At 36.4% G+C, this 13,818-nt stretch overlaps 1 protein-coding gene and 1 long non-coding RNA gene across 4 annotated transcripts; one reads left to right on the top strand and one right to left on the bottom strand.

The window, feature by feature from the left end:
• The first annotated feature begins 389 nt into the window (after positions 1–389).
• LOC103426008 (ankyrin repeat-containing protein NPR4-like) lies at positions 390–13,701 on the top strand. 3 transcript variants are annotated; one of them, XM_029097239.2, is made up of 8 exons: positions 390–557; positions 2,563–2,645; positions 7,046–7,525; positions 7,927–8,079; positions 8,156–8,236; positions 11,740–11,820; positions 11,921–12,354; positions 12,906–13,701. In XM_029097239.2, the coding sequence occupies exons 6-8, from the start codon at positions 11,751–11,753 to the stop codon at positions 13,512–13,514; spliced, it is 1,113 nt and encodes a 370-aa protein (XP_028953072.2). In that variant the 5' UTR covers positions 390–557; positions 2,563–2,645; positions 7,046–7,525; positions 7,927–8,079; positions 8,156–8,236; positions 11,740–11,750; the 3' UTR covers positions 13,515–13,701. The 3 variants fall into 3 exon arrangements, with proteins under 3 accessions (XP_028953072.2, XP_070673750.1, XP_070673749.1); XM_070817649.1 differs by lacking the exons at positions 390–557; positions 2,563–2,645; positions 7,046–7,525 and having other exon boundaries at positions 7,898–8,236; positions 12,906–12,954; positions 13,093–13,701; XM_070817648.1 differs by lacking the exons at positions 390–557; positions 2,563–2,645; positions 7,046–7,525 and having other exon boundaries at positions 7,898–8,236.
• LOC103405089 (uncharacterized) lies at positions 8,586–10,320 on the bottom strand. Its single transcript, XR_524382.4, has 4 exons — positions 9,966–10,320; positions 9,769–9,877; positions 9,593–9,634; positions 8,586–9,134 (listed from the first exon to the last, which is right to left on the bottom strand). It is a non-coding gene; the product is annotated as an uncharacterized lncRNA (long non-coding RNA).
• Positions 13,702–13,818: the final 117 nt, after the last annotated feature.

Below are 13,818 nucleotides of genomic sequence, written 5' to 3'. Positions count from 1 at the left end.
ACGCAGGGTCTGGGAGAGGTGAATGTCGGCTAGCCTTACCCCCATTTATGGAGAGGCTGCTCCCAAGTCTCGAACCCGAGACCTACCGCTCATGGGCGAAGGCACTTGCCATCGCACCAAGTGTGACCTCTTCGTAACGTCAAGTATATTTCAATATTTTCACGATTCGTCTTTTGTGGTCATATTTTGTAAACCACTAGGACCCACCTTATTCCCATGCTTCTTCTTCCTTCACCTTGACATCCCTCTCCCCTTTTCTTTTTATGTAAACTCTCTCTCTCTCTCTTTCTCTTTCTTTCTCTCTCTCTCTCCAAACTCTCCCTTCTCTCATTTCTCTCACCTCTCTCATCTTTCTTTCTCTATAAATAAACAACAACAACAACACTCCCACCACCACTCAAACCAAGTGCACCACGAGCTTCCTCATTCTCACGAGCCTAGAACACCCAAACTCACCTCAAACTTCCTTCCGAGTCGTCGGGATCGAAACCCAAGTCAAGCCTCGACCTTCTAGGCCATTTTCTGGGCAAATCACTGTGAGTTAGGCGTTGCAAAAGGTACCATTCTCTTTGTCTCATCGAGAAGTATGATTTTTATTTTTGAATCATTGGATTTCGTTGAGTATTGAATAAGTTATAAACGTTTAAATTTTACCCAATTCTTTCTCGTGGACCAGTCACCTTTCAAACCATTTTTTCGGCCATTTGTGGCAACCATTGGGCTTCCAAATAGGAATAATCTTGTTCTACACTTTCCTAACTTCGTTTTGATATATTATAGGTTGAATTTGGTTAAGAAACGGAGAAGTTACGAGGCTTTGAAAATTGCCCAAATTTCCAGCAAAAAACCTAGTTTTCGGTGGGGTTTCCGGAGACCTGGTTGACTTGACCCGTTGACCGTTGACCCAACCCGTTTAGGTAGGTTTGCTTATTAAATCCTCTTCAGTTAATAACAAGGCTTTGCCCAACTTTGCATTTATGTTAGGAATATGATACCAATATTCCAGCAGAGGTTGCGTGTCCAGCTGATCCTTAAGAGCAGTTCCACCAGGGAACTGATAGGCTAACACCTATCCAAAAAATGGCCCGGCACCCAGGCTTTGCAGTCCAGCCCTGCGGATAGGCTAGCACCCAGCCTAAGCCAAACAAGAGACCGGCCCAGAATTAACAGACCCATGGGATGGCCTACATGACGCAGGCTAACGTCAGTCACTTTTTTTTTCTTTTCTTTTTTTTGCGCCAGAGAGGGAGTTGTTGTGGAGGCTGAGGAGTGGAGCTGGTCGAGGTAGGAGAGGGTATTAGGAGGGAAGGAGCCATGGAGGGAGAAGGCAAATCGCCTGAAAGTGATGGCCCGAGTTCGTCGAAAAATCTGAAAAAAAATGCACCGCCATCATGTTTGCATCAACGCAAAGGTTTCAACATGATTTATAAGTTAGAAACGATAAGAATAGGATTGAGAACTTACCCAGGTGAAATGCAAGAGATTTCACCGAGAATTGGACCTTGAACTCGTCGGAGTTTGTCCGTTTTCCTTTGTCGGAATCACATGCAGGGAATTAAGCCCTCAAATTAACCACAAAACTTGCAACATAACAGGATTTAAAGCTCAAGAACACAATATAGTGATAGAAACATCACCTGGGTTAGAGATTGAGAGCTCAAGCTCTCGACTTCAATGGTAGAACCTTGCACCATGCACTTATGTCGCATGCAAGGCCATGGTTGGGTTCCTTGAGCTCCAGGGATTACAAAAATAATATTTTGTGTTTGATTTGTTGAAGGTTTTGAAGAGGAATGAGAAGGAGAGCTCATGGGAGTGAGCTGGAAAAGAGAGACAGAGAGACAGAGAGAAAATAGATAGAGAGAGAGGGAAATAGAGAGAGAGAGAGGAGAGAGAGAGAGAAAGAAAGAAAAGAGAAAGAACCGGTCAAATGAGAGGAAAAATATCATTATTTTAAAGGTCCAATTGGAGATGCATTTTATTTAATCATATTTTAATAAAATGGGGTAGGCTTTTTTTTGTTAGGGGTGGAGGTGCATTTGACCTATTACTGTTCATTGGAATCTATCATTATTCGCTGAGTGGATTAAATAGGCTGGGTACTGGCGCATTTTTTTAAGGGCAGAATTGCTCTAATATTATTCTAGGAAAAGCAGCCCATGCACGTCTTCATTTCTAAGTAGCTTCCCACTTTCCCCCATTTTCTTCTTATTAGTTTGCCAATGCAAGCCTTTGTTGTTTGGGAACTTTAACGAAAAGCTCCCGGTACTGTTCACTTTAACGAAAAACCACATTTTTACACTAAAAAGTCAATCCTGGTACTATTCACTTTACCCTTTATTTTGTCCTTATCATTAAAACTCAAAGTTTTCAAGCCCTTTTCATTAGTTTTCCTTTGTTTTTTTATTATTTGCATACTTACTAGACTTTAATAACTAGCTACCTGCAGTTTGTTGGCTTCCATTCCTTCCAATCCGTAAGTAGTAATTAGACTACATTAATTTCATTGCTAAGTTTTTGTTTGTTTAGATACTATATATAATATGCTCCACCGAATCACAGGTCGAATATGGCACAAGGTGTTTCGGAGACCATGGAACAAACGGAACAAGGTGTTTCGGAGACCGAGGAACAAATGGAACAAGGTGTGTCTGCGTCTCCTTGCCAAAAGAACAGCGAAAAAAAAAGTCCTTTCCTATTTCATTATCAAATTAAATAATCGTCTATACTTTTTTCTTAAGAAAATGCTAAGATACTATGTTTTCATGCCACATTTGTGTGTCATCTAGTATTTAAAATATCAATATAAGTGGAAATATCGTATAAAAATTTATTAAAATATTGATATCGGTTGCCTTCAACAAAAATGTTAAAAATTTGCTTAAAAATTAAAATAATACTTTAAAGAATGTCATATCAAACCAAAATACATGTATTAATAATAAAAAATTAATGATTAAAATACTACATAACATGTCCATCTTTTGCGCAGATAAGAGATTCAAGGAGTCCTTATCCCACAAATCTGTTTTTTGTACGGAATCTTCCCACTGATGTACAATTCAATTAATCTTCACATGATACATATAACTTAATTCAAACAAAACCAATATCAACAGAAATATCTATTCCAACACATTTAATTTTTTTTGTCAAACGATATATTTGTTAAATTAGATGTTAGATTATAAAGTCGACTAGGTTCGAACTCACGTCATGGTGCAAGGGCCACACTCATCTCCACATTCGTCTGCAGATGTGCGCGATTTTAATTCCATGTAGAAATATAAATCCTTGACTTAATTTGATACAATGTACAAATCTAACTCCATGAATTAATTTGGCGATTTTGGTTCTAATTTTGTCTCATTTAGTCTCAGTTCACTCCTATTTTCGTTCATTCCGTAAAATAGATGTTAAACTATAGGGTAGTATGGACATTTTATTTTTTACACAACTCTTTGCCTCCAACTTGCCTGCTAAAACAATCTCAATTCCATTTTTTGATAACTCTAATTTAAACCCTTGTCTGTCTCTCTTACGGATTGGTGTGGAGCTATAGCTACAACGGTTGACAAAAGCAAATAATGGGTTGTGTTTCAAAACTAATTCAATCCACTCAATGAATCCAACGGCTGCAACTACACCTTTTTTTATATGTATGAAAATAGAGTGAATTAAGACTAAATGAGACAAAAATGACAGTTTCAGAGACAAATCGAGATAAAATCAGTTTCAAGGGTTAAAGTAAGATTAAATGGTAGTTTCGCGGGCGCCGCCCGCGGGGGGGGGGGAGAAAAACTTGTATGGGGCTTGGCTTGCCACTGGACTTCGCTGGGTGGCACTACAATCCACTTAAAACTCGCCACATGGCAAATCTTAAATATAATATTTTATCCTTCTTTTATATTTAAAATTTTTATAATTATTTTTTTAACTAATTAATATATTATATATATTAATGTTATGTTTCCTTTTTTATTTCTTTCCCCCTATTTTTTTTCTTCCCAAATCCTCCCCACACTTTGTTTTGCCATAGGTCTTAGGAGATGTGGTTATCCTTGGATTAGTCAGTCAGTACCTAAGGGTGCGTTTGGTACGCAGACGGAACGGAACGGGACGGGACGGGACGGGACGGGACGGAACGGGACGGAACGAAACGGAGGTTCGTGTTATGTTTGGTACGCGTAGGACGGAACGGTTTGGATTTCGTGTTAAATGACTAACTTAGCCTTGTTTGTACAATTGCTGAGTGCGAGTATGAACTCAAACAATCAGACCCCAGTTTTCGTTTTCCTTCGTTTTCTCGGCAACCAATCCAGTTTCAGATCTCGTCACCAGCAAACCCTCCAATCAATTTCAGATCTCGTCACCAGCAAACAATTACAAGAAGAAAAAAAACAGAAAAATCCCAAAATCAAACACAGAAAAATCCCAAAATTCATTTCAATCAATTTCTGCAGCTTCGTCATCGTCCTCCCTGCAGCGTCGTCATCGTCTTCCCTGCAGCGTCGTCATCGTCTTCCCTGCAGCGTCGTCATCATCCTCTGTGCATTGTCGTCGTCGTCGTCGGCCTGGCTATGGTGACGGCGCCGGAGAAGAAGAGGGGTTACTGGTGACGGCTCCATGGTGACGGCGCCGGAGAAGAAGAGGGTTTGCTGGTGACGGTGGTGACGACGCCGGAGAAGAAGAGGGGTTTGCTGGTGACGGTGGTGACGTCGTCGTCGTCGGATGGGTTTGCTGGGATTGGGTTACTGGGTTTGTGGTGGATGAAGAGGGAGGTTACGGGAAAGAAGGGATTGGGTTACTGGATTTGTGGTAGAACAGAGGGAGGTTACGGGAGAGAAGGGAGGTAGACAATGTAATTAATGAAAAATAAAAGGGGTATTGTTGTCCAAAAAAAAAAAAATTGTGTCCCACGGGATGGAAAAACCTGTTCCAGGGGGGAGGGGGAACCAAAATCTGACCCTTTTTCGTTCCGTGGGACGCGTGTTCCACACAATTTTAAGGCACCAAACGTGGGACGGAACGGTTCCGTCCCACTCTGTTCCGTCCCATCCCACGTACCAAACGCACCCTAATTGTTCAAACTAATTCAAAATTTCATTTAAATGAGTTTGTTTAATTCTAAATTGATGAATAAAGCTCCTAATACCATTTTGATTTTTACATAGCACAGTTGAGGTCTGCCGATTTAGTTGTTTTTTGCTATGGCGGTTGATGGAATAGTTCTTAATGGTAGATGAAGATTGATGGCTTTCTTTCTTTAAAAAAAAAAAAAAAGTTATGACCCCACTCCAATTTTATCATGGAAAGCAACCAAGAATTTGTAAGTTTTTTTCTTTCTTTATACAATAGTTGCTTTGATCATGTGACATGAATAACCCACATATATAGCTGTATTAGGGTTATTTTTTTTTCTTTTAATTGGGGGGTTTTTGGGTTCGGGTGAGGGTTTTTGGTTTTTTATATTTATAATATGATAAAAGTTTTTTAACAGCTAATGTTTTTTATCAGAGTTTTATTGTATAAAGAAAGAAAAGAAACTTACAGATTATTGATTGCTTTCCATGATAAAATTGGAGTGGCTGCATAACTTTTTTTTTTTTAAAAGAAAGAAAGAAACGAAACTGGAAAGGAAAGAAAGGGGAGGGAGTCCTAAGACCTACAGGTAAACAACAAGTGTGGGGGGATTTGGGAAGAAAAAAAATAGGGGGAAAGAAATAAAAAAGGAAACATAACATTAATATATATAATATATTAATTATTTAAAAAAATAATTTTAAAAATTTTAAATATAAAATAATGATAAAAGATTATATTTAAGATTTGTCACGTGGCGAGTTTTAAGTGGATTGTAGTGCCACTCAGCAAAGTCCAGTGGCAAGCCAAGCTCCATACAAGTTTTTCTCGCGGGGGGTGGGGTCAATTAATAAGGCAATAATTTATTGTTACAGGGGGGGTGGGGTGGTGGGGGGCGGGGTCAAATAATAAGGCAATAATTTATTGTTACATATATGTACTAGCTTTTAGAGATTAGGTTACTCTTCTTTCAATGTCACATCTTCAAAATTGGTATGCTCTACTACTAATGTCGTTTTTTGTATCCATATAACTTTAATTAAGAATATCCAAGTCTTTTTTTTAATACACCTTTATTAAGGAATAATCTTCCTATACTTATAAAATTGGTTTTGTCATAACATTATTACTTTATAGAGATTTACTGTAAATGACTCTCCTTCCTGCAATCATATTGGGATCACTTTTCCCTAGCACAATCACACACGTAATCAATCATGAGCATTGTATGTCTAATTTCACCATAATTTTCATATATTTGTAACCATATTCATATTCATATTCATGCACATTTAGCATTTTTTTTTTTAATTGATTGAAGGATTTTTAGCCAAAATGATGCTGGAGATTTGCATAACTCCTCACTTTGGTCTTTAAGATTTGAAATCGATAGAGTTAGTCCTTGAATTTATCCACAAACAATCATTTTGGTCATTGCGTGAAAAATCTCCATAAAATAAGAATAAAATAACAAAAATATCCTCAAATTTTGTCAAATCATTTTGGCCTATTATTTATTAAACTGAGGGTATTTTTTTGTTATTTTGATCCTTATTAAACATAATTTTTCACCGAATAACAAAAATGATTGATGATGGACAATCTCCGAGATCCGCTTCCATTGATTTCAAATCTCATAGACCATTTTGGCTAAAAAGCCTTGTTTGAACATATTTAAACTGTGTATTTAATTAATGGTATGAATGATTTCTTGGTTTTCCTTGTGATTAAATTTCATGCTCTATTTTCCTAACACTTTGGAGTGTTAATCACAATGATCCCATATAATTTTTCTAGTTGTCATATAATTTCATATAACTTCATTAAAAAGTTAAATAACAAGGAACCCATAACATTATCTTCCATCGTTTCTATGATTGAAGTTAAAGTACAAAATAGTTCATGCATCAAACTAAAGAATTATGGGGAAATTAACAATAACAAAACAAGGTTAATTTGACAGGATTTGGATATAGTCAGTGTAAACCTTTCTTTGAGGCTGTGCAAGCTGGTCGTTGGGAAACTACAAAGGACTTTCCCATCAAACATCCGGAGGCAGTAAGAGTAACACATCCAGCGTCTGGGAAGACAGCTCTTCACATTGCAGTTGAGGCTGGGCATGTGGATATTGTCAAAGAATTGGTGAGGTTGATGGAAGTGGACGACTTGGGAATAAAAGCAACAACAGATCATCGGACAGCTCTTGCTACTGCTGCAATTAAGGGGATTACCAAAATGGCTGAATGCATGGTACCAAAGAACAAAGAATTACTCAGCATTCCCGATGGACACGACATGCTTCCAATTGAGCTAGCTTATTTGTATGGTCATTGGCATATGGCTCAATTTCTCTACTCCAAGACTCCACTTGAAGATTTAATGCCAGACAAAGGACCTCATGGCGCTATAATAATCTGCAATTGTTTTGCATCCAAAGAATTTGGTAAAAAGTTTTTAAATATGAGTAATAACATGCTATTGAGGACTACAAAAATGAAAATTAAGGGTTCGGTTGATAATCATTTCAATTGTTTGGTAAACTACTTTCAATTTTCTAAAAAAAAATAAAAATAAAAACTGAAATTAAATGTTTGAAAACTTAAAAAAATAGCTTTCAGTTTTTATTTTTATTTTTATGAAATCTGAAAGTTAAAAGTATTTATCAAACAAGTTTTTGGTTTTCAAATTAAAATCATGATTACAAAAACTGAAAACGAAATGATCATGTGACTTAAAAAATAAATAGCTTATTCTAGCTACAGTTTACTCTTTTTACCCATAGCTACAAATTACTATAGCAAACTAATTATTTCTGAAAAATTCTTAAACGTTTAAAATAAACAGATATCTCATGGCGTTTAATGAACCATTGCCCAAAATTGGCCTTTACTCGGGGCAGCGGAGACAAGACCCCTTTAGAAATTTTGGCATTGCAGCAGGCTTCTTCATTCCGGCGCAGAGTAGAGCTCAATTTCTAGCAACAATGGATTTATGACAGTTAGTGTACAACATACTTCTCTTTCTATTAATTATTTGCCCTTCACTTTTATGACATATTTTCTTGTCTTGATAGGCATAGACATAAAACCTCCTCCTTGCATTAATCATATTTCTGTAACTGTTCAAGATGACGGAAGGAGTTCAATTTGCTCAGGTTTGCTATCCCCTTCCTCTCCCATCATTAACCAGTTAGGAAGTGTTGCATAAAAGGTACGATCTAATTTGGGTTATCCACTTCGAATTCCCGCTCAACTTTAACAAAGGGAGTACATGATATTTCTCCTTACTTGTACGTAGAAGGTCTCAATTATAACTCACATAGATGACACATTCAACACTTAATTACTATGACCAATCCCTCCCTACCTTGCTAAATTTGGAGAGATTATTAGGAGAGTTTTCTTCATTTGTGGAGATTATTGGGAGGATAAGTGTAGGTTTGGTAATGAGAAATATAAAATGCGTTTGACATGTTATTTTTAAGAATAGACCCATAAAACGAATAACATAAAATACAATATTAGCCTAAATTATGTAAAACATTAAAGTTATTTTTCCTGTGAAGTTTAATAACAAAATAAAAACCACAAACTAAGTATAAAACAAGGTTAGAATTTTAAGAAAGAAAAATCTTGTCCTCCCCCGCTACCACCTTACAATGGTCTTCGCAAATAGCATCCATACCGCCATATCTCCACTACCAAGCATCATTGGCACCAGATCCTACACCTATCCCATCACCAACCCATCACCGGGCCGCCACCGTCACAACCTCCTCCACCATCTCCGCCATCATCAATCCTACTCCCTCATAACCACCATTTCCACCACCATCATTGTTAACCACACCCTCACTCATGTTACCATCATCATTGCCACTATGGATGCAAATTTCGTACAGTTGAAATGACGAAACTCCACATACAAATCAAGAAACATCGTAAATCTAATTGACAAACACCCAAAAAATGAGGGAATGTATCCACCAAAGGGCCTCCGATGCCTGAAGTTATATCAATACCTGAGAAGAGACGATCATAAGCTTCACGAACCTGTGAAAAAAAAAAAGGAAAATAACATTAATGAATTTGAATTAACTACAATTTTCTCTAAGACCCTGCTTCCTATAAATAAGTACTCTACTTAAAAATTCAATTCTCATTGTTAGCTGTTTAACCCATTAAAAAAAAAAAAAAACTTAAATTAAGAAACAGTTGAAAAAATATGATATCAACTACCACATATGCCAGTGATGTTCAAGACCAAAACTTTCAAACATTAAAAACAAAAAAAATGCATTACTACCAAGAAAACTCAATGCATTACTCGCAGGCGTTGGACCCCAGTTTTTCATGCAATGAAGCTCACTTTACCACATTCCCTTCTTGCCTATAACTTTTAAGAGTCCCACAGCTTTTTATGAATTGAAAAATAAAGCTTTTACAGAACATAGTCTAAAGAAAACGCGATGAGCTAAGAACAATATATTGAAAATAGATAAAGAACTTACGTCTCTGTGGAACATCTTCGTCAGCTTTCAACTTCGCTCCACCTGCACACACACATATATATATATATATATATACAAGCATCAAATCGATGTTCACACTCTTGGCATCTAGTTAGAACAAAAATCCTAAATCAAATTGAAGCAGTGTAAAATCGAGATTGAAAACGCGAAAATACCCAAAACTCGCGCTATAACCACTGGCTCGACTTCACCGTCAGCTTCGGCCTCATCACACACATCGACGTCACTCCAACCCCGCTCTTCACCGTCCCGCCGCTCCCATGCCTACAAAACACACAAAAGCCGATCAAAATCCTTACGTTTCTTAGATCTGAAATTGAGGAAATTCGGTTACGAATTTGCAGAAACTAACCTGGGGTTTGGAAAGAGGACGGGAAGAGGATTCTGGAGGTATAATTTGACAGTCGTTGGTGACCGGTGGACCGCAACGCCGTTGAAAGAGAAGAGGAAGCGAGGATGCAGGAGGGAGGAGAGATTTCTCCAGGGGGAGAGAGGAGAGAGAGGATTAATAACTTCTTTCTTTTCATAATTTTTTTTTAAAATTGTATTTTACACAACAGGTACTATATTTTTATACAAAAGTAGCATTTGCCTACCTATTTTATATGTATGAACACATTTTTTCTTTAGAAAAATGGTAAGAAGAGACAAGGAGAGAGAGAATGTGAGAGGAGTGGTAGGTTTTTAGGCGGGTTTGGTCCTGAAGTGATTCTGAAAAAAGTTGGGAGCTTTTTTGTGTATGGTAAACATTCAGCTTCAGTTTTTTTTCACAGTTTTGGGTGAAAAAAAGCCAAAAACAAGAAGCTACAAAACCCAGCTTTGAAAAACCAGTTTTTTTTCACATCTGTTTTACCTAAAAGTTTACCAAACACTATAATACTGTTTTTTTTTTTCAAAAGCATTTTTACAAAAAAGTTTACCAAACACTCTACAGCTTTATTTCACAGTCGCTTATTCTTACAGCACAGCAGAAACAGTTTTTTTTCAAAGTACATCAATATCAAACCAGCCCTTTGTTTGACAAAGGGAATTTTATTAATATAGTCTTTTTATCCGCTTTTAGTTGACAAAGAGAATTTTTTTCACATCTATTTTACATAAAAGTTTACCAAACACTATAATACTGTTTTTTTTTCTTTTTCAAAAGCATTTTTACAAAAAAGTTTACCAAACACTCTACAGTTTTATTTCACAGCCGCTTATTCACACAGTACAGCAGAAACAGCTTTTTTTCAAAGTACAGCAATACCAAACCAGCCTTTAGTTTGACAAAGAGAATTTTATTAATATAGTCTTTTTATCCGTTTTTAGTTGACAAAAAGAATTTTATTAATATAGTTTTAAATTTACATATTATTTAAATATACTAAACACTAGGGCCATGTTTAGTTGCTTTGTAAAGGCTCAAAAGCCATTTTTTCACACATTTTATAATATTCAACAAATCCTCTTTATAGAGACAACAGTGTTCTGTGATTATGTTCTGTCAAATAAGTTACCAAGCCAATGTATACACGTCGCACTTCTCATAGTTCCCGAGGTCGAGACAATGTACTATCAAGAAATGAGAACTCAGAGTATCTTCAAAATAGATGTTAAATATAGTATGTCAAAATTTTATTGGATGGTTGATGTGGCAAATTGAATATAAGTGTTAAATCATTTTCTTTTCCAATAAATGTGTCAAATATTTATTTTATTATATGGTTGTTAATGGGACTCATGCATTAACAAATTAAATTAAATATATTTGACTCCTTCTTTGTTTGTGTCAAAAAATGCAGCTAAAAAGTAAGAAGTCAAATAACTCACATACCACATCATATATGGCATATCCATTAGAGAACACTTGAATATCTTTTAATCTTATTTGGCATATTTGACATCTCTTTTGGAGATTGTCTTAAATGTGTGAGGTCCAACTACTGTCAAATTTAGTGGTATCTTAGGATAGAGCTTGAGGCATGTTGGTTAAAAAGTCAACAGTCGGTCAAAATGGCAGCTCTAGGGTTATGAAACCCTTCTTGGTCTACAAACATTGGATTTCCATTATGCAAGTTCCATTTGGTCGGTTGTACATCTAACAACATGCTCCATAGGTTTGACCAACTTTTTTTCCATCGCAGCGGGAGGTTTAATGGAACAGCTTGCTTCTCATTCAGAAAAACTAAGGGAAAGGCTTGTTTCGAAAATCGTTGAGATACCTGGTATGCTAGTAACAATTTCATTTGTTGTAAATTGGAATTCAAATCAATTATCTAAAGCAGTTTAAGTCCTAAATATTTGGGTTTTAAATGTTGAACTCAGGAATCAACCGCATATATGAAATGAAGTTTGTCCATGTCCACTCACTTGAATTTTTAAAGTTCATGTGCGAAGAGATAAAGAAAGATTTGGATATGAAACAAGTAAGTTATGGCACTTTGAGATCGGCAATCTTCCAGGCTGTTAGGAAGGGGAATGTGGAGTTTATTACTCATATATGTAAAGCAAATCCTGTACTTCTGTGGTCAAGAGATGACGAGTCAAGAGGCATATTTGACGTTGCGATCCAATGTCGTCAAGAAAAGATTTATAACCTTATATATGGGATCTCTTCGAAAGAGGTGATACATGGTGGTGACAAGAATAATAATAACAAGCTACACATGGCTGGGTTGTTGTCCCCATCTGCACAAGCACAACTTAATCGTATTCCAGGGGCAGCATTGCAAATGCAGCGTGAACTACAATGGTACAAGGTTAGGATTTCTCACTCGACATAATTCTTGATTACTCTGCCTATATAAACTGAAAGAATCAAATTAAGTGTTCGGGAGGTTCTGGATTTGTTTTCCCTTTTTGTAATAATCATCCAAATCTAGCATCAACTATTAGGTACTGGGGGAGGAAGGGAAGAATTGGACTCGACACTTCGGAAAAATGCTCTTAACTAACTGAATTATAAGTCCCCTTGTCTGCTTACTAGGTGTCAATCTTAGTTTGTTTTCCTAAAAAGTTTCTTGCATTAAAGATTCTGCATTTTGAAAGAGTTAGTTATTTACTTTTTGGATCTATTGAAAGCAGATGTTCAACCTAACCCAAATTGTAAAATTAACACAACCTATTGAACATCATGACCAATTGTAGGTGCTCTCATATGTCAGTACAAATGTTAAAAGTAACACAACCTAACACAAGTTACAAATCTTAGAATGTAAAAAGTAGGTGGTTAATCCTAATATAATAAAGATTATAGAAAATTATATATTATGCTCTCATATGTCAGTTCTTGTTGTTCAATGCAATGCAGGAAGTAGAGACTATTGTACCTCCCAACTTTCGTGAGTATAGGAACAAAGGTAAACATTTGACACCAAGGGAACTATTTACAAAGACTCACAGTAGATTGCTAAAGGAGGGAGAAAAATGGATGAAAGAGACGGCAACTTCTTACATTATTGTAGGTGCTCTTATATTTACCATCATGTTTGCTGCAGTAATCACAATTCCTGGAGGAAATGGAGATACCGGCTTTCCCGCATTCATCGATGAAAAATTGTTTATGTTATTTATAATGTCAGATGCTATATCACTATTTTCTTGCACGACTGCAACGTTGACGTTTCTCGGAATTCTCACGTCACGTTTTGCAGAAGATGATTTCCTGAAATCCTTACCAACAAAAATCATAATTGGTCTTGCCACTCTCTTTTTGGCTATTGCAACCATGATGATTGCGTTTTCCGCTGCCTTTCTAATTATAGTTCGTGGACACTCCTGGATTGTGATTCCGACCATACTTCTTTCAAGTGTTCCAGTCACTTTATTTGTTTGGATGCAATTCCCCCTTCTAGTTAGAATTACCGCTTCTACGTACGGAAGAGGAATATTCAATAGGAATGTGGAACGCTGGTTGTAAGGTATTTCATTATTTTATATTTCTTATTGTATCTGTTTATGTGGGATCCTAAAATTAGAGGTGTAACTGATTCGATGGATTATATATTAAGGAATAAATTTGTGGTATATTTGGAACCTCTCACTTACAAATGAAGAGAAACACCACTAGACGTATTAGTAAATGACATCTTGTTTTTGTGTATTGACTGATTCGTTTTTATTGTATGATGAATGATTTGATTGTAGTTACTACATTACAAGTTCGAATAAGAAGCACACAAGGCACCCAACAGGATGCGCACATGAACTAATCATTCAGATTA

Source organism: Malus domestica, chromosome 17 (assembly GCF_042453785.1).
Source record: "Malus domestica chromosome 17, GDT2T_hap1".
Classification (NCBI taxonomy): domain Eukaryota; kingdom Viridiplantae; phylum Streptophyta; class Magnoliopsida; order Rosales; family Rosaceae; genus Malus; species Malus domestica.
Note: the sequence above shows the minus strand (reverse complement) of the source record. Positions and strands in the feature narration are given on the sequence as shown.

Excerpts from the sequence above, each read along its gene's own strand:
- LOC103426008 (XM_070817648.1), top strand. The coding sequence starts at position 8,074 with ATGACAGTTAGTGTACAACATACTTCTCTTTCTATTAATTATTTGCCC. Across the intron at positions 11,821-11,920 it reads GAAAATCGTTGAGATACCTG|GAATCAACCGCATATATGAA; the intron begins GTATGCTAGTAA and ends TGTTGAACTCAG. Across the intron at positions 12,355-12,905 it reads GTGAACTACAATGGTACAAG|GAAGTAGAGACTATTGTACC; the intron begins GTTAGGATTTCT and ends AATGCAATGCAG.